This window comes from Capricornis sumatraensis, chromosome 10 (genome assembly GCF_032405125.1).
Source record: "Capricornis sumatraensis isolate serow.1 chromosome 10, serow.2, whole genome shotgun sequence".
NCBI classification, from domain to species: domain Eukaryota; kingdom Metazoa; phylum Chordata; class Mammalia; order Artiodactyla; family Bovidae; genus Capricornis; species Capricornis sumatraensis.
In genome coordinates, this window is record NC_091078.1 from 96,923,719 (window position 1) to 96,947,950 (window position 24,232).

Consider the following 24,232-nt stretch of genomic DNA (forward strand, 5'->3'; position numbering starts at 1 on the left):
AAAGACTCATTTTCTGTGCCCCTGGCCCCAGGTCTCTGAGCGTGGGCAGGAAGCTGTAAGGCCACCACGGCAGGTAGAGGTGAGTGATCGCTCAGTGCTGTGGGGGTTTTTTATTAGTCAGACTTCCCTTGCTGGCCTACTGCCCGGGCATGGCCAGGGACAGCCCATACAGCATGGCTACCGCCAAAGTCAGGAAGGCCAGCAGGCCCAGGGGGGCCAGCAGCCCCTCCCCGGGTGGGGCTCCAGGGCGCTTCACTGGGGGAGGGGCTGGCTTGGGGCTCCTGTCTCCGCGAAGCTTGGGGCTGGTGTCACTGGCTCTGGCCAGGGGCACAGTGGCTGTGACAGCAGATGGCCTCGGGTTGGTTCCAGTAGAGGTTGTGACCACGTACATTGGCTTGACGGTGCTGAAGGGCTTGGCATGAGCATCCACCCACCGTAGCAGGGCCCGCGGCCTCCACTGACAGACACTTAGCAGGGCGAGTACGTCCCCCTCGGCGGTATGCGAGTCTGGCGGGGCCTGCCCGTATAGGCGTGTGTAGACGCTGCCCAGGCTGTAGCTCTTCCTTGGGCCGTGCTCCGAGGAGCTGCCAGCCGGCTCCAGAGCCTTCAGAGCAGCGATGCTGTCCACACAGAAGGCGTCGTCCAAAGCACTGGCCAGGCCCAGCAGCGCCAGCTCAGCCCGGAGCAGGGGGAAGTCGTAGCGGTCACCATTGTGGGCCACAAGGCACCAAGGCTGCGGCTGGCGCTGTAGGAAGGTGCGGATCATGTTGACCAGGTCGGCGTCAAAGACCCGACGCCCATGTGCAGCCAGCACAGCAGTGCTCAGGCCCGTGATCTCGCTGGCCACAGGGCTGCATGCCTTCCCTGGAGCCACACACAGGGAGAGCTTGTCTAGCACCCGGGGTGGCGGGGGTGCCGTTGGCAGAGGCCCCTGAGGGGTGGAAAGGCCCTCCAGGGCATATCTGTGGATGGCCAGCAGGCACAGCTCGGTGATCTTGGGCTGGGAGAAGGGCAGGCCGGTGGCCTCCAAATCCAGGAAGATGAGGGTCTGCACAGGCCCCGGGGGCAGGGCCCGTGAGCCCATGGTGGGTGTCTGCCGCTGAGCCTGGGGAGGAGCAAGGGGTCGGGGTGGGAAAGTGAGTGCCCGCTGACGGGTGGTAAGGCTGGTGGAGTGGGAGCACCTCAGGCCTTCCCTGCCCCATTAGATCCTGTCGCTGAGCTCCAGCACCCACTATCAGGCAGGAAGACAGAGAAGGTAGGGTGGCTTCCTTAGTGGGACCTGCTCACTCGGCTGTCCAGGGGAAGGCTCAGCTCCTCCCCTGGGGCCCTCTTAGTGTGTGTTGGGGTACCCACGGCCCTCCCACCCTGCCTCATCCCCTTGGGGGTTCTCACTTACCGAGGAGCCAGCAGGCAGCAATGACTCAGGGTGCACACTCTCTGGCTGGTTCTTGCTGCCGGCAGCAGCAGTGGCGGGAAGTGAAACTTGGCCTGAGCCCGCCCAAGGGCTGGTGTGAGCACGGCCCGCCCCGCTTGTCAGCTGGCCTGGGCCATCCCTCCTAATAGCACCCGTCCTTCCCCAGGCACCCGCAGGGCTGCCCCAAAGGCCTCAGATCTCTGGCTGTGGGCCCACTGGCTAGCATGGTGCACCAGGGCCCTCACACGCTCACGGTGGGAGGACCAGGCTATGGGAGGAGGCTGGCTCCATGACTTGGCCTGCCGGGAGCCGTCTTGCCATGGCCATGTTACACCCAGCCCGTGGCCTCACTTTCCCAGGCCTCCCTGGTTTAGGCCTGGGCTGAGGGCTGCCTCCACCCCTGCGTACAATGGTTTCTTCCGGTGGCCTCAGGAGAGAGGGATGACTCAGGGCAAATCCACAAGGGCAGGACTCCTTCCCCAGGGCAGATTCACCCCCGTGGGGCTGGGGCTCCGCTCTGCTCTGCTCCTCCCGCTCTGCTCTGCCCCTCCCGCTCTGCCCACACGGAGCAAACTCAGGAAACAGAAAGCTGGCACGCTCTCAGCCAGTCAGTGCTTTTAATCAGAGGAGGAGGGAAGGACGGGAGTGGCTCTGGTGCCACCATGTGGCTCGGTGCTCACAGGCCTCAGCCACAGTCCATCTCGGGCTCGTCCGCGTCGGTCTCCATGGCACAGAGATCCTCCAGGGCCGCCTCTGAGCCAAAACCCAGAAGGTTCTGTGGTGAAGGCCCAAAGGTGCCGGGACTGGGGGTGGCCCCACCACTCCGTCCGCCCCTCCTGTCCCACAGGAACTAACCAGTCCCTTCCACACCCAGGCCTCGCTCCCTCAGCTACTGCAAGCAAAGTGATACAAAGGCAATTCAGACAGGGATGTTTCTGGAAAAGCCGTGGCTCTGCCTGGCTGACTCAGTAGATACGAGCCAAAGGCAGGCTGATATATTGAGAGGAGCCAGAGCAGGAAAAGGAGGAGTGGCCTGGTGCTGGCAAAGGCTGTGTGGATGGCAGGCCGCTGACTTAAGGCCAGAGTGTCTGACTCGCCCAGGGACTTCAGGGCCGACCCCACATGGGGGCTGCGGTGGGGGGGCCTACTGCAGGCTCACCTTCACAGTCGGTCACGTCAGGAAGCCCTCGAATCAGCATGCTGACCCCGGGCATGACCTGGTCGTACTGGTGCAGGACCTCCACGCAGTGCACCGTGAAGAGCTTGTCCTTCTGGGACAGGCCGTGCAGCAGCAGCACCGTGTCCCGCAGACACCGCACCGTCCGCCTCTGCCGCTCGGTCTGCGGGGGGCCCCCTGCCCGCCGCACCGTCAGCCACTGTCTGTGCAGCACCACCGTGAGTGCTCTGACCACCTGCGGGAGGGCGTGGGCGGAGGTCAGGGCATGTGGCCTCTGCACCCGGACCACCCGCTCGGCGGGGCAGCCCTGGTCCTAGCCTACCCCCGGGGTGAGGAGGGTTCTGAGCGGCAGCACCAGGGTCCAGCCCTGGTGAAGGAGCACAGGGTGCTCTCAGACAGCCCTGTCACCCACCAGCAGGGCTGCCCGCTGCCAGCCCCCTTCCGCCCCCGGCACTCACCTCCACGTTGCACTGGCAGCTGGAGCCAGTGACTGGGGAGGAGGGGCTCTGCACACCCAGCTTGGCCAGAAGCCACACAGCCTAGAATGAGAACAGACTCGGTTACATCCGCGCCAGACCACCACCCCAGTTCCGGTCACGGTGAGGGCTTTCTCAGGCTTCTCGCAGAGCTCCAGTTGCCTAAGCAACTGCCTGTCTGGAGAGTCCCTTGGACTGCAAGGAGATCAAACCAGTCCATCCTAAAGGAAATCAGTCCTGAATATTCACTGGAAGGACTGATACCAAAGCTGAAACTTCAATACTTTGGCCACCTGATTCGAAGCGCTGACTCCTTAAAAAAGACCCTGATGATGGGAAAGATTGGAGGTAGGAGAAGGGGACGACAGGATGAGATGGTTGGATGGCATCACTGACTGAACGGACATGAGTTTGAGCAGTCTCCCGGAATTGGTGATGGACAGCAAAGCCTGGCATGCTGTAAGTCCATGGGGTCACAAAGAGTTGGACACGACTGAGCAACTGAACTGAACTGTCTGCACTGATGGGATCCAAGAGGTAATGGTATCCCGGGCCTTCCCAGGAGACACTCAGGATCAAGACCTGTGTCTCACCAATGACCCCCTGCCTCCTGGCCCACCTCTAGGTACCCTGCCAAGTCCCAGGATACGCTGGATCCATGTGTATTATATCTGTATAGTAGGGGGCCCCCCAAAGCGAGTCTTCCTTTTTAGTTTCTAAACACGTCACCGATGTGAATGAAAGCCTCTTTGGTCCCCTAAGGAGGAAAAGCGCCCCTCCGGTGGGGTGGCAAGCCATCCACAAAGGGGCTCTGGTGCTTTCACCTCTTGCTCCAGCTGCAGCCACTGTGTCTCGGAGGCGGCTGTGTCAGGTCTCGATGTGATGTACATGTACAGCAGCAGCAGGAGGCAGCCTTCTGGAAGGGAGGCCCCAGCTGGCACTCAAGCTCTGCCCTCCCACCCACCGCCTGAGGTACAAGCTGTGGGAGGCCTCAGGAGGTGCCTGGCCCATCCCTGCCACCTCCCTCCCCTCCAACCAGCCGGAGCTGTCCGGGCACGGGCCCCCAATCCCCTGGCCTGCTTTACCCGAGTGGGAGCAGAGCTGAGCTGCGAGCTTCTCATGGTCCACCAGGAGGGACAGGAGCTCAATCGTCAGCAGCACGCTGGGCAGAGGTGTCTCTGGGCACAGGCATTGCGGCAGCACCCTGAACACGCACTGGAACCTAAAACACAGGGGCCCAGAAAGACGTGATGCCTCCAATGCAACTCCATAACTCACCCTCCTATTTTACTGTCAGTAACAGGAAATTGAAGAGGCCAGGGAAGAGGAGCTTGGATTCAGACAGACCTGGGTTCAAATGCTAGCCTGCAAACAAGTGAGTTACCCTTCACTGCGGGGTTCCCGTGGCTGAAAGAGGACAGGACCTTGCCTGGCCCAGTGCCACTCGAAAATATGGGATGCCTCCCTGGACCTGGGGAGCTGGCCTCCACACTGCTCCCAGCTCCTTCCTGCCTCTGGTATCGAATACAGAGCCAGGTCTTGAGCTGAGTGTGAGAGGAAAGTCCTGAGAAGGACTGGCCAGACTCTGGTCGGATCTCATGAAATCACTTGCCAGGCAAGGAAGACTTCATTTTCTCCGCTTGTCAGGATACACTAGTGCCTCTGCAGCCACGTACGTGAAGGTACCCACTGGAGGTGTACATGGTGAGGGGCTCGGGCACTCTTCCCCCCCCGTCTCAGGGGCAAAGAGCTGGCCCATTCATTACCAGGGAGCCAAGTCCCAAGATAAGCACTGCTGTTTGCTCAACCCACACAACCTCCTAGGTGGCGGGGGAGTTCTATGGGTGTGTCCCCTTTCATATAATGAGGTTAAGAATGTTCCCTGTGTACCATTAGGGAACAAGGTCTATTTGGGGCAAAGTCATTTGAGAGCAAATCCTGTACGATAGACAAGCTGAACATTTCTAGTCACCAGGGAGTATGGAACTTGGTGGGAAACTGGAATTTCCAAGTATCTACTAACAAGTAACCTATTAGGCTAGAAGTGGCCCACTGAAACTAAAATAAATAAATAAATCTGTCTATATATACAACACAGTTATTTCCAAATTATGTTTTGATAGCATCAGAGCCTTCTTTTAAATGTTTTTTTCTTTTCCTCCAGAGCCCCCAAATGCACAATAAATAACAGTTGTGCTAGTCTGCATGAGGTGGGGATAAGTCCTTTTTGTTCAAAAGCACCTGTCGAAAAAAGAAAAAAAAAAAATGCCCCTGCCACGCCAGTACCCGGGGAGCAACCCTGGACCACCTAACTGCTACACCAGATGGGGTAGAAAGACAAAACTCTGAGGGGATGACGTGCCCTCAAGCCTAGATGGGCAGTGGAACCCTTCCTAAGAGACCACAGGCTGCCTGGGCACTTTGTGCTGCACCACATAATGCTTTAGAGCCCCGGTAGCACCTGTGTTAGGCTTCCCTGGTGGCTCAGATAGTAAAGAATCTGCCTGCAGTGTGGTTCGATCCCTGGGTTGGGAGTGGGCACGGCAATCCACTCCAGTATTCTTGCCTGAAGAATCCCCATGAACAGAGGACCCTGGCAGGCTACAGTCCATGGGGTCGCAAAGAGTCGGACTGAGCGACTAAGCACAGCCCAGCACCTGTCCCTGGCTTTTGCTTTTACTCCAAGGTGAACAGGAAGCTGTGTGGTAATGGGGTTCAGCTTGTAAACATGAAGGAATTTGGAAGGGAAGTACTGTGTGGGAAGTGGCATCAGACAGTCACTCAGGAGCCTAACTGGCTTGAAACCGTCTAATACACTCCTTCTGGCGTTTCAGACGAGATTCCCTAACTCAACACAGAGTTTATTCACTCAGCAAACACTGAGTGCTCAGAGAGAGCCAGGCTCTGCTGGGCGGGAGGACGCAGGGCTCTGAGGGTGCCGCCTGGGCTTGTGAACAGAAGGCACTTGTCTGGCCTCCAGTAAGCACCCATGAAACGGCTGCTGTGTCACATTACAGATAAGGTCAACAGGAATAAAATGGTGATCTATCTACCAAGATAACTGGTAAAAATGTGGCTCCTGGAATTCATTCATTAAAAAAACAAGAAACCAAGATGCAAGGATTTTTCACTTATCCACAGATCAACGTGACAAGCTGCATTAACAAAGTGACTAAAAACCATATGATCATCTCAACAGATGCAGAACTTTTGCTAAAGTTCAGCATCCAGTTTTGATAAAAACTTGAGAAAGCAGGCATAGAGGAAACTTAGGTCAACATATTAATAATAAAGGCAACATGTGAAAAACCCACAGCTGACATCATACATATTGGTGAAAAGCTGAAAGCATTTTCCCTAAGATCAGGAACAAGACAAGGATGCCCACTCTCACCATTTTTATTCAGCATAGCTTTGGAAGTCCTAACTACAGCAATCAGAGAAGAAAAAGAAATAAAAAGGAATCCAAACTGGAAAGGAAGAAAAAAATTTCACTGTTTGCAGATGACATACTGTACATAGAAAATCTAAGATGCCACCAGAAACTGACTAGAACACATCAATGAATTTGGTAAAGTTGCAGGATACAAAATTAATACACAGAAGCCTGTTGGATTTCTGTACACTAACAATGAGCTATCAGAGAAATTAAGGAAACAATCCCACTTTCCATTGCATCAAGAAGAATAAAACACCTAATAAGCCTACCTAAGCAGGCAGAAAGGCCCATACTCCAAGAACTGTGAGATGCTGATGAAAGAAACTGAATACGACACAGATGAAATGATAGACCCTGTTCTTGGAAGAATCGATGCTGTCCAAGTGACTATACTAGCCAAGGCAATCTACAGATTCAGTGAAATTATTATCAAATTACCAATGGCATTTTTCACAGAACTAGAAGAAAAAAATTTAAACAGGCAGAACACTCTTTGACATAAATCGCGGCAACTGATTTTTAGACCCATCTCTTAAAGCAAACAAAAGCAAAAAAAAAAAAAATAGCCAATAGGACCTGCCTAATTAAATTTAAAAAGCTTTTGCACAACAAAGCAAATGGTGGACAGAATGAAAAGAGAACCCATTATTGTGGGAGAAGATAACTGCAAGTGATATGACTGATAAGGGGGTCATATATTCAGCTTATATAAACAGCTCATACAACTCAAGGTCAAACAAACCACCCAATCAAAAATGAGCAGGACTGAATAGACATTTTTCCAAAGAGGACAGCCAGATGGCCAACAGACACATGAAAAGATGCTCAGTTATCACTCATCACCAGGGAAATGCAAATCAAAACCACAATGCGATATCACCTCAAACTGGATGAATGGCTACCACCATCAAGAACCCCAATAACAAATGTTGGCAAGGATGTGAAGAAGAGGGAATCCTCCAATGCTATCGGTGGGAATGTAAATTAGTGCAGCCACTGTGGAAAAGCTAAAATGGGAGTACCACATGATCCATCAATTCTACTTCTGGGTTATATCCGGGAAGGAAAACAACAAAACACTAATTTGGAAAGATACATGCACCCCGACGCTCATAGAAGCATTATCTACAATTACCAAGGTATTGAAGCAACCTAAGTGTCCATCAACAGATGAATGGATAAAGAAGTTGTGACACACACACACACAATGGAATACTGTTTTTCAGTCGCTAAGTCATGTCGGACTCTTTGGGACCCGGTGGACTGCAGCTTGCCAGGCTTCTCTGTCCTTCACTATCTCCTGGAGTTTGCTCAAATTCATGTCCATTGAGTCGGTGATGCTATCTAATAACCATCTCATCCAATGCCACCCCCTTCTCCTTTGGCTTTCAATCTTCAATGCAATACTACTCAGCCATAAAAGGAACAAAATTTTGCCATGTGCAACAACATGGATGGCCTTGGAGGGCATTATGATAAGTGAAATAAGACAGAGAAAGGCAAAAACTATGATACCATGTATAGGTAGAATCTAAGAAATATAGGAAACCAGTGAATTAAAAAAAGATAAAGACTCATAGAGCAAACTAGTGGTTACCTTTGGGGAGAGAGAAGGAAGGAGGGGCAAAATAGGGGTAGATTAAAGAAGCATTGTTATGGGATTATATGAAATCATGTGTGTGAAACTTCTGAAAATTGTAAGGCACTGTGGAATTTTAACAGAAAAAAGGAAAGAGAAGACTCAAAAGAAAAAAAAATCCAAGCAACCAGCCACTGTGACCTGGGCAATCCGCTGTCCACATTACTCTGCAGTACACTGTGTCGAGCTCTGAGCACCACCTTTAGGATGGATCAGACAGGCGGGAGTATATTCATACAGTAACCAGGATCCAGAAATGTGTTTAGGAAACAGGTATTCTGGGCTCAGAGACGAAAAGACTTAAGATCTGTGCAGCCAGTGGAGTCGTTCCAACACAGGAACTGGCCTCTGGGTGGAGCGCTGAGGGGGGAGATGAGATTCTAGGACTAACTAGAAGACTGGCTGGGTGAGGTTTACCTTCCCAAGTGTTCAAGGTCTGGAATCCCAAGCTAGGAGTTTATTATAATGGTGTTTCACAACAAACTTTAAGAGGAACAAGTAACCTGTGGCTCATGCCAGTGGTGGGCACCTTGCAGATGGGCAGATTCCCAGCAGTCAGCTTGTACCTGCACACCCTCTGCTTCCTCAGGGAACCCCAGCAAACTCAACTTCAACATGCCTGTGATGTGCAGTCTTCACCTGACGCACGTCCCAGGTCCAAAGGTCTCTGGGTTCGGTCTTTGTCTTGGGGTCAGGACGCTCTTCCATAGTGACTAGCAGCAGCCTTTTAACACATGTGTGTTTTGCTTACCTACTGTCTAGAGGCAGCACTAAGCCAAATAAACCACTTCCTTGGTTCTAACACCTGGCCCCATTTCCCATGACTTCAGAACTCCCTGAGCCAAGAACCTAAACCAAGGCTTAGAGCTGAGCAGTATGAACGCGGCAAGATGGGAGCAAGCTCAGGGGCCACAGGACAGACCTCGAGAGGTCAGGTAAGACCCACAAGGAATCATGACTCCCATGCTGCAGGATACCTGGGCAGGAAATCAAAGGAAGCATTTTCAGCTAATTTCACCAAAACCTTAAGGCACTGGCTGAGGACACTGGCTTGAAGGTGACCTGTTGCTGCAGAAGAGGAAGCCAGAAGGTGAAGGAGCATCTTCAAGAGTGGATGCTGGCCTTGGTCCTTGGCAAGCCCCTCTGGGGCTGAGGTCGCATCCTCATGACTATGTCCGGGAACCTGGTTCTGGTCTCCTTCGCCTGCAGCAGGCTCAGCTCCCGCTCCTGACAGTAACAGGCAGACGACTGCTCCGCTGTGGCACACCAGGTGCTGGAGAACACTAAGTGCCGCCACCGAGAAGCCTTCCAGGTTACAAAGAGAGTCCTCGGGGCTGGCCTCTACCCCAGGGCTCACACGGGAGGGGTGTGTCGGCGGGTCTGCAGGCGCTCCGCTTCTCTTGGCTGCTGCCAAATCCTGCAGAGCCTGGCAATGTAAGCCGATGAAGAACTGTACCAGGGGGAGGAGATGCACAGCCCCAGGGAGGCTGCGGAGCGGGAAGGCCCTTCCGTCGCCCTCTGCCGGGTCTCTGTCGCTGGAGCCTTCCTCATTCCTGGCCACCAGGTTCAGTCCGGTGAATGCCATGTGCTGCGCTTCTCTCAGGGCTGAGAAGGGAAATGACCCATCGCGAGGACCTGTGGTCCTCAGGCTTGAAATCCCAGTCAAGGTACTAGCAACAAACACAAAAGAAAAGACACAAGTGTGAGAGGCAGATATGGTCAAGCAACCCAGATAGCCTGCTGGCCAATTCTCTCATCTCCCTGCCCAGAGCAGATGTCTGAGGCTGGTCAGGACCAGATGGGGACTTGCTTCCCAAAAACTCCTTCCAGACAAGCTTTTTAGGAGTCTTGTGCTTACCTGCCAAGCCCCGGTAGCTGGAACTGTGTGCCAGCAGGAGCCTCAGGACAACTGCTGAGGAGATGGCACAGACCCAGGGGGGACCCGGGGATCAAAGGCTGCTTCAGGAGAAGGTTTATCAAAATGGAGCCTGCGGAAAGACAAGGTAACATGAGAGTGCTTTTCTATGACGCCAACTCTCCTCTCAACGGCCACTGAGGTCCCCTGAAACACCTATGGGCACTGAAGGCTCGGGGGCATACTTTCTCTTGGCCCCTCCCAGTTTACAGTCACATACTTCAATCACAGATTCCTGTTCCCACTGACCCTCTAAAGCATTGCTAGGTTTCCACAGCCCAGGACAGTTAGGCAATTCCAATGCAGCATCACAGAGCACGATCAGAGCCAGGCAGGCATCTGGCAGAAGGGGCACGCTTTCTGGTACCTTGATTGCTTGATCTCTGCATCCAGCTGTCAAGAAGACTTTTCTGGGGCTCTTCCTGCTTTATGGGGTCACCTCCCAGACTGTGGGCTTTATTCTCTGCAACTAGATAAATAAAATGTTAATCAAAGTTAGAACATGAAAGCATGCATCTATCAGAAACGCTTTAAACGTGACGAGTTTCAAACATACATTGTTCTAATTTTTTCAACTCGAGATCAAAACAAGAGCCAAAGCAACTCATGAACCTTAGCATCTTTGCCTTCCTCATACAAAATAGGAACTTGTACAAGGAAAAGAAAATTAAATTGTGTGCCCCACTCCAAAGTCAGGCAATAACATAAAAGCTGTAACCATAACATTTATGTGATTCTTATTACATGCCAGACACTGTTCTAAGAGGTTACACCTGTCAACTCTCTTGTTCTTCACACTAGCCCTCCCAGGAGGTGTTATTAGTGGCTTTGTTCTATATATGGGAAAACTGAAGCACAGAGGTTCGGTGTGAGTCTGTGTGTATGTGTGTGTTCAGTGTGTGTGTGTTCAGTGTGTGTGTGTGTTCAGTGTGTGTGTGCATGTGTGCTTAGTCGCTCAGTCATGTCTGACTCTTTGCGACCCCATGGACTGTAGCCTGCACCAGGCTCCTCTGTCCATGGAATTTTTCAGGTAAGGATACTGGAGCAGGTTGCCATTTCCTTCTCCAGGGAAATCCTCCCAACTCTAACCGCTTCTCAATTTGCACCCAAAATGTGAGTAGCTGTAGTTCTCAGGGGTGCCGTGATGCTAATGATTTGACAGAGCTGATGGTGGCAGGACAGAGGCAGTGTATCTGATGGTAGGAGAAACTGGCACAGCACAGTCTCCCAGTGAGAAACTACTAATGCTAGATTGCTTCTCTCTAGAAAGCAGTAGCATTGTCTCAGTCTGGACTCAGCCTGGCTACCAAAGGAGCACATATTCCTGCATCCTAGTTGTGTTTCTGGCCTGTCGATGGATGCTGACTGTGGAGGTTTTAAAATATGCCTGCAAGTTCTTTGACACACTTGCACTCAAAGGGCGCAGCATAGTTTCCTTCCCCTTGAACACAGCCCAGACTCAGGGACTCAGTTCTAATGAACAATATGCTGAGTGATGGAACTGATGCTATGTGACTTCAAGGTTCAGACACAGAAAGGATAGATTCCGCTTTCACCAAGCTCTCTGAGTTTGCTAGCTCTTTAGGAAGCCATCTACGGGGTGAGGAGGTCAGCCAAGGAGCCCTGGGGAGAGCCCCACATGTGAAAAGGAATTCTACTGCTAGACATGTGAGCGCACCACCTTGAAACAGATCCTCCAGCCCCTGACAAGCCTTCAGTGATTCCAGCACCCTTAGAGACAAACCATCCGCACTATGCTGTCAGAACTGTGGCCCACAGAAAGGAGGAGAAAATAAACACTCAGTTGTTTCAAGGCTCAAGGTCAAGTGGTCTGATATTGAGATGTAGACGACAGAGAGATGGACTTACCCTCTCTGCTCATCGGGGACTTGTATGCTGGCTCTGTCTGGCAGGGCTGGGGAAGGGACTTGTTAGCACTGAAAGACTCCTTTGTAGGGAAAGATGGTTTTCCAAATTGTGGAGAACATGCTTCTGGCTTTATAACCACAGAAGGGCTTTTCCTAGGACTGGAAAAAGTTAACTATGAAAGCAGAGTAATGATTCGGCTAACCCTATGTAAAATTCTTGGTTATAAAACTTCTAACAGGCTTTAAACTTTTCATGTCTAGCTGATTTGACCAAAAGATTCATCTACTCCACATTTGTTAGTCTTTGTCAGGACAGCAGTGTAAAAGTCAAGGCATGTTCATCCAAATGGTACAAGAAAATCTTTCATTTGTTTCCACCTTCAAAAGTATTGGGCAGAATTCAAGTACTATTTCCAGTTCCACCAAAACATATTTTTTAATTTGTCACCTCTTTTAAAAATATACACGTCTCCTCCCCCTTGAACCTGCCTCCCGCCGCCCACCCCATCCCACCCCTCTAGGTTGTCAGAGGGCCATGTTGAGCTCCGTGTTACACAGCACTGGTAATGTGTATGTCTCAGTGCTCCTCTCTCAGTTTGTCCCACACTCTCCTTCCCTGTGTCCACAAATCTGTTCTCCATGTCTAGGTCTCTATCGTTGCCCTGCAAATAGGTTCATCAGTACTATTTTTCAAAATTCCATATATATATGTGTGTGTATATATATATGTGTGTATATATATATGTATATATATGTGTGTGTATACATATATATATATATATATATATAGACGATACTTGTTTTTCCTTGAATTACTTTACTCTGTATAACAGGCTCTAGTTCATCCACCTCACTAGAACTGACTCAAATTCATCCCTTTTTTATGGCCGAGTAATATTCCACTGTGTATATGGACCACAACTTCTTTGTCCATTCATCTGTGGATGGACATCTAGGTTACTTCCATGTCTTGGCTATTGTAAATGGTGCTTCAGTGAACACTGGGGTACATGTGTCTGTTTCAATTATGGTTTTCTCAGGGTATATGCCTAGTAATGGGATTGCTGGGTCATATGGTGGTTTTATTTCTAGTTTTTTAAGGACTCTCCATACTGTTCTCCACAGTGGCTGTATCAGTTTGCATTCCCACCAACAGTGTGAGAGGGTTCCCTTTTCTCCACACCCTCTCCAGCATTTATTGTTTGTAGATTTTTTGATGATGGCCATTCTGACTGGTGTTAGGTGATAACCTCATTGTAGTTTTGATTTGCAGCAACTTCTTTTTTTAAATGGAAATATAGTTCTATACAATATTATCTACGTTATAAGCATATGATATAGTGATTCATAATTTTTTAAAGTTATACTTCATTTATAGTTGTTATAAAATATTGGCTACATTCCCTTTGGTTTGCAGTATATACTTGTAGCTTATTTTATACCTAATAGTTTGTACCTCTTACTCCCCTACCCTTATATTGTCCCTCTCCCCACTGTAACCACTAGTTTACAACAACCTCTTTTTTAATACCCAGGGACTGAATTAAAAGATTTTCGGTAGAAAGAGCATCTAGTGCGAGGTGTGTTGTTTCTTGCAACTAGGAAACGGCCGGTCCCTTGGTGCCAGGGTTTTTATGTTAGAGAAGCAGTCTTAAGCCTCTGATTAGATCAGACAGTGCTGAGGCCGTCCTGTGAGTAGAGTGTGAAGAGGTAAGGATGGATTCCTTCTGCTGTCCTCTGTCTTACCTGGACTATGTAAGGCCTAGAGAGTTCGGTTTCATACCCTGCTCATTATAAGCAAAGGCAGCAGAATGCTGAAAACCAGAAAAAGACGACCTGACTCACACTGTTCAAGTTTCAAGGCTGATACTGACAGACTTCTCACAGGACAGACATTAACAAACTGCTTATATCTGCAGCAAAGGTGGCGGCCATTGGGCAGCAAATGAGAAAAAATGTTCTAAGCAATTGGGACTGACATACAGTTGGGACAAAATCACGTATCTGAAACAAATTACATAAAAACGAAGACTGGTCTACCCTAAAACTCTAGAGGTCATCTTTCCAGCCTTTTCTCATCCTGAGGAGGTGTGTTTATAAAGTCCTATAGGAAGAAGGCACTTTCAGAGAATGTGGGACCCTTATGCTACAATCCCCCAAACCATTCCAACCTCATCTGAACCACCTTTGAGGCCTCTGGAAAAGAGGATCTGTGCCCCAGTAGCAGAGTCTAAATGACCTTTGTTCACGACTAGCCTGATACTGTCATTCAGACTTTTTAGGAAACGATAACTGTTTCCCCCCGCTAGCACCATCATTACCTGATGTGGGAACCGGTGGGTACAGCTAGTTTATTAGCTCGTTCACTGCTCTGAAGCTTCGTTCTTAATTCATTCATCTCTGCATCTTTAAACTGGAGTTCAGACTGCAAGGACTGGAGCTGGAAGGCAAAAGAAATATAGAGGTCTCATCACATTTACAGAAACAGCTCTGAGGGACTGCCCTGACAGCCCAGTGGTTAAGATTCCATGTTTCCAATGCAAGCGGTCCAGGTTTGATCCCTGGTCTAGGAACAAGGATCCCACCACCACCAACAATAAAAAATAGTTCTGGGCTTCAAAAATCTCCAGCTAGTAAAAGAAAAACAAACAATGAGAAATAGTATAAAAGTCTGCTGTGACATAAATGTCCTAAAATATCAAGTTTTAGCTTTCTTACTGAAAGATGGCATGGTATTCTAGAAAGATATTTTGACCTGCTTATTGCTAGGTGGTATGTGAGAATTCAAACACCATTTACTCAGCCTCTCTGAACTTCAGCTGATGTGTAAGATAAATACCTGTCTTCATGACTGGGGGGATTAAGTAAGAATGTAACTGTAAAATGCCCAGCACAAAGCTTGCCAAGGTGCAGTATCTCACAGTAACATGGAGACCTTGTAGTGAACATGTTGTTGTGGTTTAGTCGCTCAGTCGTGTCTGACTCTTTGCGACCCCATGGACTGGAGCCCCCCAGGCTCCTCTGTCCATGGGATTTCCCAGGCAAGAATACTGGAATGGGTTGCCATTTCCTCCTCCAGGGGATCTTCCTGACCCAGGGATCAAACTCATAGCTCCTGCACTGGCAAGTGGGTTCTTTACCCCTGAGCCCCCAGGGAACATGGTGGTGCACAATCCAGGTCTTCCTGAAGTTCTGGGCTGAGAATCTGGAATAGTTTTACCAAAACCCTGAGCAGTGTGGGGAGACCTGCTGCTCTGGCCGACAGTAACTGCTGCCATTCCCTGAGCATGGTTCATGCCAGGCATAGCACCAGACACAAGTGCAGGACCATTTAAGTTTCACAACAACCCTTCTGGTTATTTTCGGGAACAGATAAAGGAGATGAGTCATAGAGCAGGACTGACTGCCCTGAGGTCACCGCTTTTATGTGATAAAGCCTGGCTTCAATCTCTGGCTTGTTGGTACCTCCCTTGGTCTTCACTATGCATATGGAAAAGCAACTACTGCTGTTAGTGTTAGGCACAGGTCAGAGCTTCTTCAAAGATTACCAAGTTTGCTGAATGACGTAATGGCAGAGTAAAACCCATGTTCTTATTTGGGAAGTGAAGGAAAGTAATATATACCTGGCACCCAGTTTTTCTCCCCACAACAGTATCTCCCTCCCCTAAGAAACATCATTTTCCTGCCTTTGAATATATGATTTGAATGGGAGCTATTATCTCTTTGGTTCCAGTGACTAGTTCCAGGGCAGGCACCTGACTCAGATTAGACCGGTTAGGGCCTTCCCCAGAATTTTAAAACTTGAGATGAGGACCTCTAAGTCTTCGGTCTGTTCTGGAGCTGTGAAATATGAGCCCTGGAGCTTCTAGAGAAAACATCCTCAGCCATAAGGATAGAATTTATCAACAGTACAGAGAATAAAGATGAGTCCTGGTAAATCTCAAGTCATTTGAGACTGCAGTACATCTGTTTTCCCCAGACTTAGTTACAGAAGGCAATCCTGTTTTTGTTTGTTTGTTTGGCCTAAGCTAGGTCAGTTGAGTTTCTGATCTGCCCAAAAGAAAAAAAAGCATAATTTAAGCCTGTTTCTGCAAAGTGTTAGCCAGTGACTTAGGCAACCACAGCAAAGCAGAATTTCATCTATGTCCTTTTCCAAACCACAGAGCCTCAAAGAAAAGTACATATAATTAGTTGGTAGCAAAAGTATTTTCAACAAACAACTGCTGAAATCTTCCTGGGAGATTTATAAGCAACTTTAGGCATTGCTTCCAAAGGAAATCAGTAAGCAGGCAAAGCTGATGTCCATACAAGCAAAACATATCTCTGGGTCACCTTTTTGGAGAATTCCTTTTCTTTTTCACTGAGTGCTTGAGTTTTCTCTTGCTCAAGAAGGAAATGAGATCTTCTCTGTTCCTCTAGAATGGATTCTGTCTGATGCAATGAGTCCCGCAAAATTTTAATTTCTCCATTTTTAATGAGCACTTCTTCTTCCATTGCCTTCATCTAGAAATTCCAAATTGAGCTTGTGAAAGGTTTGTAAGGGAAAATTATATATGCACTTATTTCAATATGTAGCTGGGGAGATGAAGAAACACATTTAAAACATGTCCAAAGGATCAATAAGTGCTCAGAATACATCCATGCCAACCAGACCATGACCTGCTAGGTCCATTCCTGGGACAACAGGTTTTCAGCAAATAGCTTAAGGATGTACTTGTCACTTCTGCATGCACATTCCTAAGGTCCTAGGGACCTATAGATAGTCATATGAAAGACATCTGCTTTTTTGCAAAACTTAATGAAAACAGCAACCATTATGATGTGTTTCTTGTATAAGACACATGCTATAAATATCTCAGTACTGTAACAGAAAGTTTGTATCTCTTTTTGTACAGGGTTTACAAAGTGTTTCTTTTCTTGCCTTGGCTGTTAGGAATCTCAGGATTTAGTTGCAACCAAAATTTTCTAGCTTTCTTTCCCCAGCTTTCTCCCAATTCATGGGGATGAATCTGGACTCTTGTCTTAAAACTTTTCTATATTTTATTGTATAATGCTTTCTAACACATGCATAAGTGAATGCATTAACTACAAAAATGACAAGTTAAATCCCTTACCTTTTCTTTAAGTTCTTTGTATTGTGCCTGAAGTACCTCTAATTCAAAATTATCTTTAACTGGAACACTTTCTCTGTTTTTCCCTGCAGGATATTTTGACATCCCATCTAATCTGGTGAACTTATGAACATCTGTAAAAAACAACAATCAAGAAAAATCAGTTCCCATATACTTTTTAAGACTCAGTATTTTCCCACTTTTACCAGCCAGTGCTGAAAACAATCACTTTTGAAAGCAAATGAGAGAAAGATCTAGTAAGGAGAATAGGTATTTTCCAACATAAGAACATGATTCAATCCTTATGAAATAACAAATTCTGCCACTCCCTCCCCATTCCACACTCAGTTTCTTGTTTTTTTTCCCTGCATCCAGTTTTAAGGGTCTCAGCTAAGGGCTGAAAGGTGCTGTGGGAACCTCACTGTTCGAATCTCAGTGATCCATTATTCAACAGTATTTACTTAGCATCTACAATATGTCAGGCACAATTTAGCCTCTAAAGAAAGCTACAGTGATGACAGAAATGGATACAGTCCTTACACTCATGGAGCTTACACGGCAATCAAAAATATAAGAATAAACATAAAATTACGACTGTTATAAGAGCTGCAGAGAAGAACAAACAGAGCAATGCCTGTAACAGGGGATTTCATCCACAAGAACGACTGGAAGCCTTCCCGGCTGCTCAGTCGCTTCAGTCGTGTTCGACTCTGTGCGACCCCATAGATGGCAGCCCACCAGGCTCCCCCGTCCCTGGGATTCTCCAGGCAAGAACACTGAAGTGGGTTGCCATTTCCTTCTCCAATGCATGAAAGTGAAAAGTGAAAGTGAAGTCGCTCAGTCGTGTTCGACTCTTAGCAACCCCATGGACTGCAGCCCACCAGGCTCCTCTGTCCATGGGGTTTTCCAAGCAAAAGAGTACTGGAGTGGGGTGCCACTGTCTTCTCCAGAAGCCTTCCCTAGATAAGTGATAACTGAATGGAGAGCTGAAGAACAAGCAGGAATTAACCAGAGGAGTGGCGATGGGGAATGGATGGAAAGAACACTCAACGTGTAAGAAACAGCAATATGGACTTCCCTGGTGGTCCAGTGGTTAAAACTTCACACTTGCACTGCAGGGAGGGTGGGTTTGATCCTTGGGAACTAAATCCCACATGCAGTGCAGCAAAAAAAAAAAAGACACAGCGTGTGCAGTTTCTGTATTGTAGGGAAGCAGGGAGAATTCAAGGAATGAAGGAAGGTCAGTGTGGCTAGAAACCCAAGAGGGAAAGGGTCAGGCCATGCTGGGTCTTCCGGGCCATGTTAATGATTTTAATCTTTATACCAGAAGTGTTAAGTCATTAAAGGCTTTCAGTAGGGATGTTCACTGTGCATCTCTGTGTGACAGAGATTTTAGTTTTAAAATGATCACTCTGGCTGTGGTGTGAAGTCTGACTTGTAGGAGTCATAACTGGAAATGTGTACACAATTTAGCGGACTTTTGTCCATGGGAGGGGTGATGGTAACACAGATCAGGGAGATGGCAGAGATGATGCAGAGGATGGATTTTTGGGATGGAAGAAAAAGGTAAAGGTACAGGATTTAGAAAGGGGCAAGGGGGATGTTGGCTTGTGGCATGGGATGGAAAGTGGTGCCAGTCTTCACCATGCAGAACATGTGTTCATCAACATGTCTTTTCTGACTGTCTGCTTTGCCAGGCACCATGCTGGAGATGTTGGCAGATGACTGGATTTCCAGGAAATGACTGTGTGGAATTTAACTTGCCTATAAGACATCCAAGTAGAGATTCAAGGTACCCTCAAAACCTTTCTCTTCTAGGGAGCCCCATAAGACGTCACTAGAATGAGTGTAAGCTCCAAGAAGGTGGGGGCTTTTGTTTGTTGCTAAGTGTCTGTAGCTTCTAAGGTTTGGGCACCTAGTACAATTTATTGGTTGTATAAAAAGAATAAGTCTATCCTGTCTCTTGCCTCTGCCAGATTCCTCTTGTGCTCAGGCAGTCCAAAGGAAAAGGTGGTCTTCATTCGATCCAAAGCCTCCCAAATATGTCATAACCATGGGTCCCCATGTGTAGGTAAAGATGCTTCTTATGGCTGTGACAGATGTGTTGCAAAGATCTCTGCTGAGAACTAAGAACCCAGTGGTCCAAAATATAAGAAACCCAAGTAAAACGTTAACCTAGCTTCCTATATTCCAAATCGGCTGTTTGACATTCCTGATACATTTCTTCCCTCACATCAAAAGACCTCTTGGGACACACCGCTGCTTAAATCAAACTGTTCCTAGGAAGGGGCAGTGTGGGTGCAAGACACCGGAACGGTCACTGCGGGGTTGCGAAGGCACAGCCATCTAGGGGGGTCTAGGGAAGTCTGCACCACTCTCAAGGGGAAAAGGCGAACTCACTGGACACGTCCCGAGCCGTGGTCGGGCACTGGCTCAGGGCCTGGGACGCAAGCGTGTCGAGTTCCTCCAGGTCGTCGGCGGTGAAATCCCCATGCAGGCCGAATGGGTCTTCGGGGTCCGGGGCGGCGGGGATGCCTCGGGCCCGCTTGTTCGGAGGGTGCCCGGTGCTGGGCGGAGGGCCAGGACTAGGTGCCGGGGGCCCACTTCGCCTCCTGCTGCCTGAAGCAGAGATTCCAGCCATGCCTGCCTCCGGCTGATCTCTAAAGACACTGAGCCCGGCCTATACCCGCGTGGAAGGAGGGATGGACCAACCGCCCGCGCGCCGTGGCTCGCCTCAGCCGCCGGGACACGCCCCCGAACCAACGAGCCAATCACCTGCCAGTTTGCGGGCGCAGAGGAATGACATCATCAGAGCGCGCCGCGATGCTCCATTGAGTGCCCGCTGAACCCTGTTGCTTCCCGCCCTTGTTGGGCCCAACCTCGCCTGGCGCTCTGGTACCGATTGTTAGGATTCGGTAGACCACTGCGGTGGTGTAAGCGCAGCGAACTGAGTTACCTAGGCAAATTCACCAGCCCCACCACGCAAGTAGCTGTGTCTCCGCTCCCGGACATGCCCTGGGGTACAGAGCAGCGCTTGCTGAAAGTCGCCCAGATAGATATTCAGCCGTGCAATGTGAATCTATGGCATTCAGACTTTTGGTTTTTGTGACCTCGCTGTCCAGCCAGACCCACTTCTCAAATACCCCAGGCACTTTTGAGGAGGAGTATGGAAGAATGGGGTTGGGCTAGGAGTTAGGAATAGAGCTGTTATGAGCACGCATCTTTGAGTACAGTAAATGTTTTGAATGTGTACATTTGGTGAAAGTCTGAGAAGGGTGTGCTTGTGTTGAAGGGTGTAGGAAGTCCTCAGGATGTTAATATTTATTCATTTCTCTGGGAGCTCTTTGTTCCAAGTGCTGGTAATATGGAAATGAATGAGACTCAAGAAGTCAAGGAAGGTCCTATGGAAGTAGCAACTGTGCTGTCCTGCAGGTTAAGTGGGAGTTATCAAGAGGTATTAAAGAGGATGGCATCAAGATTACTCAGACAAGAATACAACACTGAAATGGAGGCCACACAAGTGCCAGGTAGGCGTTATCAATGGCAAATTAGGAAGGTAAGGTTTTAGAGAGGAGCAGGGATTCAAGCTGGGCTTGAGTAGCTGACAGGTTGCAGTCCATGTGGTCACAAAGTGCCAGACACAACTGGGTGACTAAGCACGGCACGGTGGTGTGCAGGACATTTAGCCGGAACAAGGTGCTGGAAAGTTAACAGGGGCAAGACTTTTCATCCTGTGTCGCTCAATCGTGTCTGACTCTTTGCAGTCCCATGGACTGTAGCTCATTAGGCTCTTCTGTCCGTGGAATTCTAACTTAGCCTATGAGTATCCTATGAATATCTGGGAGGGCAGTGAATGAAAGGGAGATAGTTGTCAGGGCCTAGAGGGTCTTCAGTACCTGGCTTTAATTTTTTGAGGTAACTGGTAGGTTCCCTCAGATAGTCACACAAATATTGGATGCTTATCTTAATTGCTCCAAGTTTCTGGTCTCGTAAAAACACAAGATTATACTTCGTAAGTGCAGACTGGGTTCCATCAAATGAAAGAGCAGTAGCTTCATCTCAGGGGCAGTATGCTAGCTTTGGCTCTCTGAAGGGTTATTCTCAGCAGCACAGGGAAGGGTGCCAGCTGGCAAGTCCCGTAGGGAATCCCTGAAGTCCAAAGAGGATGCTACTGGCTATGTAACTTTCCGGGAGACAACCAAAGCGGGACGTTTATCTTTCACTAGTATCAAGTACATCTGAGTGGTAATACAAGCTTCAATCTATGAAAATCTTTTCCAATTTTGACTCAGCAAAATCTCAGGGCCCTTCTGGAAAACACATTCTCAAGAGAAAGCTTAGTGTTATTAGCATTATTCCCATAGTTGTGTCTAGATCCTAGAAATGAAATTTACACTTGTGCATCTAAACTGTTTCCATACATATGCACTTAGCACATTATGGTCTCTGTCCTCCAGGAATTTACCCTTCCTGGAGTCAAGAGTGGTAGATGATAAGTGTCAGGAGGAAAAAGGAAACAGGGTTGAGACATGAGGACTAAGGAAGAGTTTCTAGTAGGTGAAAACAGTGAAGGGAAAGCTTGCTTGGAATGTAGGTCTCTATGGCTCAAGATAGATCACGGGGATGAATTGTAGATACCAGAGTGTAGGGGGCAGCATCCAGACCCCTTAGCGCCTCACTGGTCATTGTGGGGACTTGTTAGAGTGAAGATCTGGTGGCATTAGAGTTAAGTATGAAGGGTCTAGATTTAATTTTGCTGATGGATTGAGTTGGGGATGGGGGAGATAAGAGGTGCAAATCTAGCAAGGATTTTCTAAAGCCCTAGTGGAAACGCAGACCTGGGCGCTTCAGAGTAAGCTTAGTCCTTTATAGACTCGCTCCCCTCCAACAGAGAAGTGCCTTGACAAGAGGAATTGTTCACTGGCGGATGTTCAACTTGCACACAGCAGGTTCCTTACATGAACAGATGCACAACCTTATTAAGGTGGTACAGAAATCAGGATAGCACACAGACTTAAGAACACACTTTGGCAGGATTCCGGACTGGTTTTATATGGATCTCATAGCTAAGGTAGAAACGGCTGAGAAGAACTAAAGACAAGATGACCCAAGTATACTTTTTTTTTACAAAAGTTTATTCTTAAATGTACAATAGGTTCCAAGACAACACTTCATTCTAGCTACAGGTGGCAACAGATATTATGGCAGGGAATCCAGGTGTTTAAACAGGAATGGAACTAAGGGTCATCATTGCCTCAGGCACAAGGAACAGGTTACTTTTTGCCAGATTTCTTAATTCCACCGGTGGCTGCAAAAGGAAAAAAAAAAGTCTCAACCAAGGGAAAACACAAGCTCTATGGTTGAAGTCTCAGGGGTCTACCATGGATCCTATTAAATAATAAGGGCCAGCTCTTGTACTGGGCATTTTTGTGACACAAGCATGCACAGGGTTCTACCAGTATTATTTCTCGGCAAAAATGAATAAGGTGGTGAATGAGAATAAAGGCAGGGCACAAGTAATGGCTGTATACTGATCTGCATCTCAACTGTGTTGGGTATTTCAGACTGGCTCACTTAATCCGCATCCCCTCAACCCATTTTACAGATAACAAAGTCTCAGTGTTAGATATTGTTCAAAGTTATAAACTGGTATGCAACAAAGAAAAGATTCCAACCTAGGTAGCGTGACTGACTTCCAAATCCATATTCTTACCTGTCACATACCACACTACTGTATGTATTACGATCCTGGGATCTGATTTACTCAATACCTTTATTTCAGCAAATTTACAAGTAACATATGGTAGGTAATTTAACAAACAGTTACAGAATTAAGCATACCTAATATAGGAATGAACGTCCAATGCGCTGTGACAAAACAGACTTTAAATGTGCGTGCTGCTCATGTTCTGTCACGTCATGCTCTACGATCCCACAGACTGTAGCCTGACAGTTTCCTCTGTCCGTGGGATTTTCCAGGCAAGAATACTGGAGTGGGTTGCCATTTCCTCCTCCAGGGGATATTCGTGACCCAGGGACTGAATTCTCTCTTGCATCTCCTGTATTAGGAGGAGGGTTCTTTACCACCGGGCCACCTGGGGGAGCCCCAGTGATCCCGTAGGGTATAGATAACTGCTGAGAAAACAATCCCTATTTTGATGAATGTAAACAGGATTTAAGAAGCACAAAATACAATGACTCATGAGTTCTGAAAATTATTTTGATATGTAATCAATTCCTCTTACACAAAGGGAGAAGAGACAGAATGGTAGAGAATTAAGTTTAAAAACACGCCAAGAAGCCTGGACTTTATCCATTAGCCTAGGGGCATCTAGCAGTGAAAACTGAGGGTGCAAAAGTATTTGCTAGACTTTTAATTATATGAGTAGTCAAGAAATGTTATAAGCAACAAAGCTAGTAGTGAAGTAAGGATTTGGAGCAAGAAACTATAGAGAATATCTGGAACTCCACTATACGAACTTGTGTGAGATACATTTCTGTATTTCCATTTCTGCCTAAGCAAAAGAAGCCCATACCGGGTCTGGCTCTCACCCCGTCCAGCTGCTACGATTCCAAGCCTGGGTAGGACCATCCACCGCAGTGGACAGGAGCAGAGACCTTGCAGCTTATCCACGAGGCAGGACAGTGACCTGCTAGGGACCGTATCCAGACTGATGCTCACGCGTTTGTCCGGTTTGATGTCTACCCCGCCCTCACTTACCCAGGGGGCCTTTCCCCGCGGCCTTTGCTTTTAGCTCCTCGAGTTTCTTCTGCTCCTCCTTCTGCTTCTGTTTGAATGCCTTATCTTCCTAGGGAGAGGGGAAAGCGGGTTCACTGCAAGCGGATTACCCAGTCCCTCCGCGCCCGCCCATGCCTCTGCGCCCGCCCTCACCTCATCCATCTCCTTGGCTTGCTTCTTTGGCTGCTTCAGGGGCTTCTTCTTGCCACCTGGGTGAGACACGAGCCCGCTCAGCCTAGACCCCGCCGGCTCTCGACCCTCTCCGCCCTGACCCACTCCATCGTCCCTGCACACTTACCTTCGCGGCCCGACATGGCGCCTGCCGCCCCTTCCCCAGACCCTGCCACCGGAAGCGGAGCTCCCCTTTCCAGCTCCCTGCGCCTATACCTCCACGCGGGCTCGCTGATTGGCTCCTGATGCGGAAGTTGCGGTCCTGCCGGAAGCGGTCCTTCGA

General features: G+C 48.6%; 2 protein-coding genes and 1 long non-coding RNA gene across 5 annotated transcripts; all 3 read right to left on the reverse strand.

Moving 5' to 3' along the window:
• Positions 1-116: 116 nt before the first annotated feature.
• On the reverse strand, positions 117-1,935 carry TREX1 (three prime repair exonuclease 1). The gene is made up of 2 exons (XM_068982720.1): positions 1,397-1,935; positions 117-1,105 (listed from the first exon to the last, which is right to left on the reverse strand). The coding sequence occupies exon 2, from the start codon at positions 1,082-1,084 to the stop codon at positions 137-139; it is 948 nt and encodes a 315-aa protein (XP_068838821.1). The 5' UTR covers positions 1,085-1,105; positions 1,397-1,935; the 3' UTR covers positions 117-136.
• A 103-nt stretch (positions 1,936-2,038) lies between these two features.
• Positions 2,039-19,680, reverse strand: ATRIP (ATR interacting protein). 3 transcript variants are annotated; one of them, XM_068982481.1, is made up of 14 exons: positions 19,432-19,680; positions 18,223-18,236; positions 17,043-17,154; positions 16,261-16,431; positions 14,250-14,368; positions 11,930-12,087; positions 10,428-10,523; positions 10,004-10,133; positions 9,123-9,815; positions 4,153-4,289; positions 3,892-3,983; positions 3,050-3,130; positions 2,574-2,826; positions 2,039-2,167 (listed from the first exon to the last, which is right to left on the reverse strand). In XM_068982481.1, the coding sequence occupies exons 1-14, from the start codon at positions 19,678-19,680 to the stop codon at positions 2,100-2,102; spliced, it is 2,373 nt and encodes a 790-aa protein (XP_068838582.1). In that variant the 3' UTR covers positions 2,039-2,099. The 3 variants fall into 3 exon arrangements, with proteins under 3 accessions (XP_068838582.1, XP_068838581.1, XP_068838583.1); XM_068982480.1 differs by lacking the exon at positions 18,223-18,236 and having other exon boundaries at positions 10,428-10,529; positions 17,043-17,173; positions 19,440-19,680; XM_068982482.1 differs by lacking the exon at positions 3,050-3,130.
• A 2,522-nt stretch (positions 19,681-22,202) lies between these two features.
• On the reverse strand, positions 22,203-24,178 carry LOC138087859 (uncharacterized). Its single transcript, XR_011145491.1, has 4 exons — positions 24,077-24,178; positions 23,932-23,987; positions 23,761-23,848; positions 22,203-22,347 (listed from the first exon to the last, which is right to left on the reverse strand). It is a non-coding gene; the product is annotated as an uncharacterized lncRNA (long non-coding RNA).
• Between the last annotated feature and the right edge of the window lie 54 nt (positions 24,179-24,232).

Coding starts and splice junctions, on each gene's coding strand:
- TREX1 (XM_068982720.1), bottom strand. CDS start 1,084: ATGGGCTCACGGGCCCTGCCCCCGGGGCCTGTGCAGACCCTCATCTTC.
- ATRIP (XM_068982480.1), bottom strand. CDS start 19,680: ATGGCTGGAATCTCTGCTTCAGGCAGCAGGAGGCGAAGTGGGCCCCCG. Junction 10,530..11,929: donor GTCCCCGATGAGCAGAGAGG/GTAAGTCCATCT, acceptor TTATTTATCTAG/TTGCAGAGAATAAAGCCCAC. Junction 9,816..10,003: donor CAGCTACCGGGGCTTGGCAG/GTAAGCACAAGA, acceptor GTTTGTTGCTAG/TACCTTGACTGGGATTTCAA.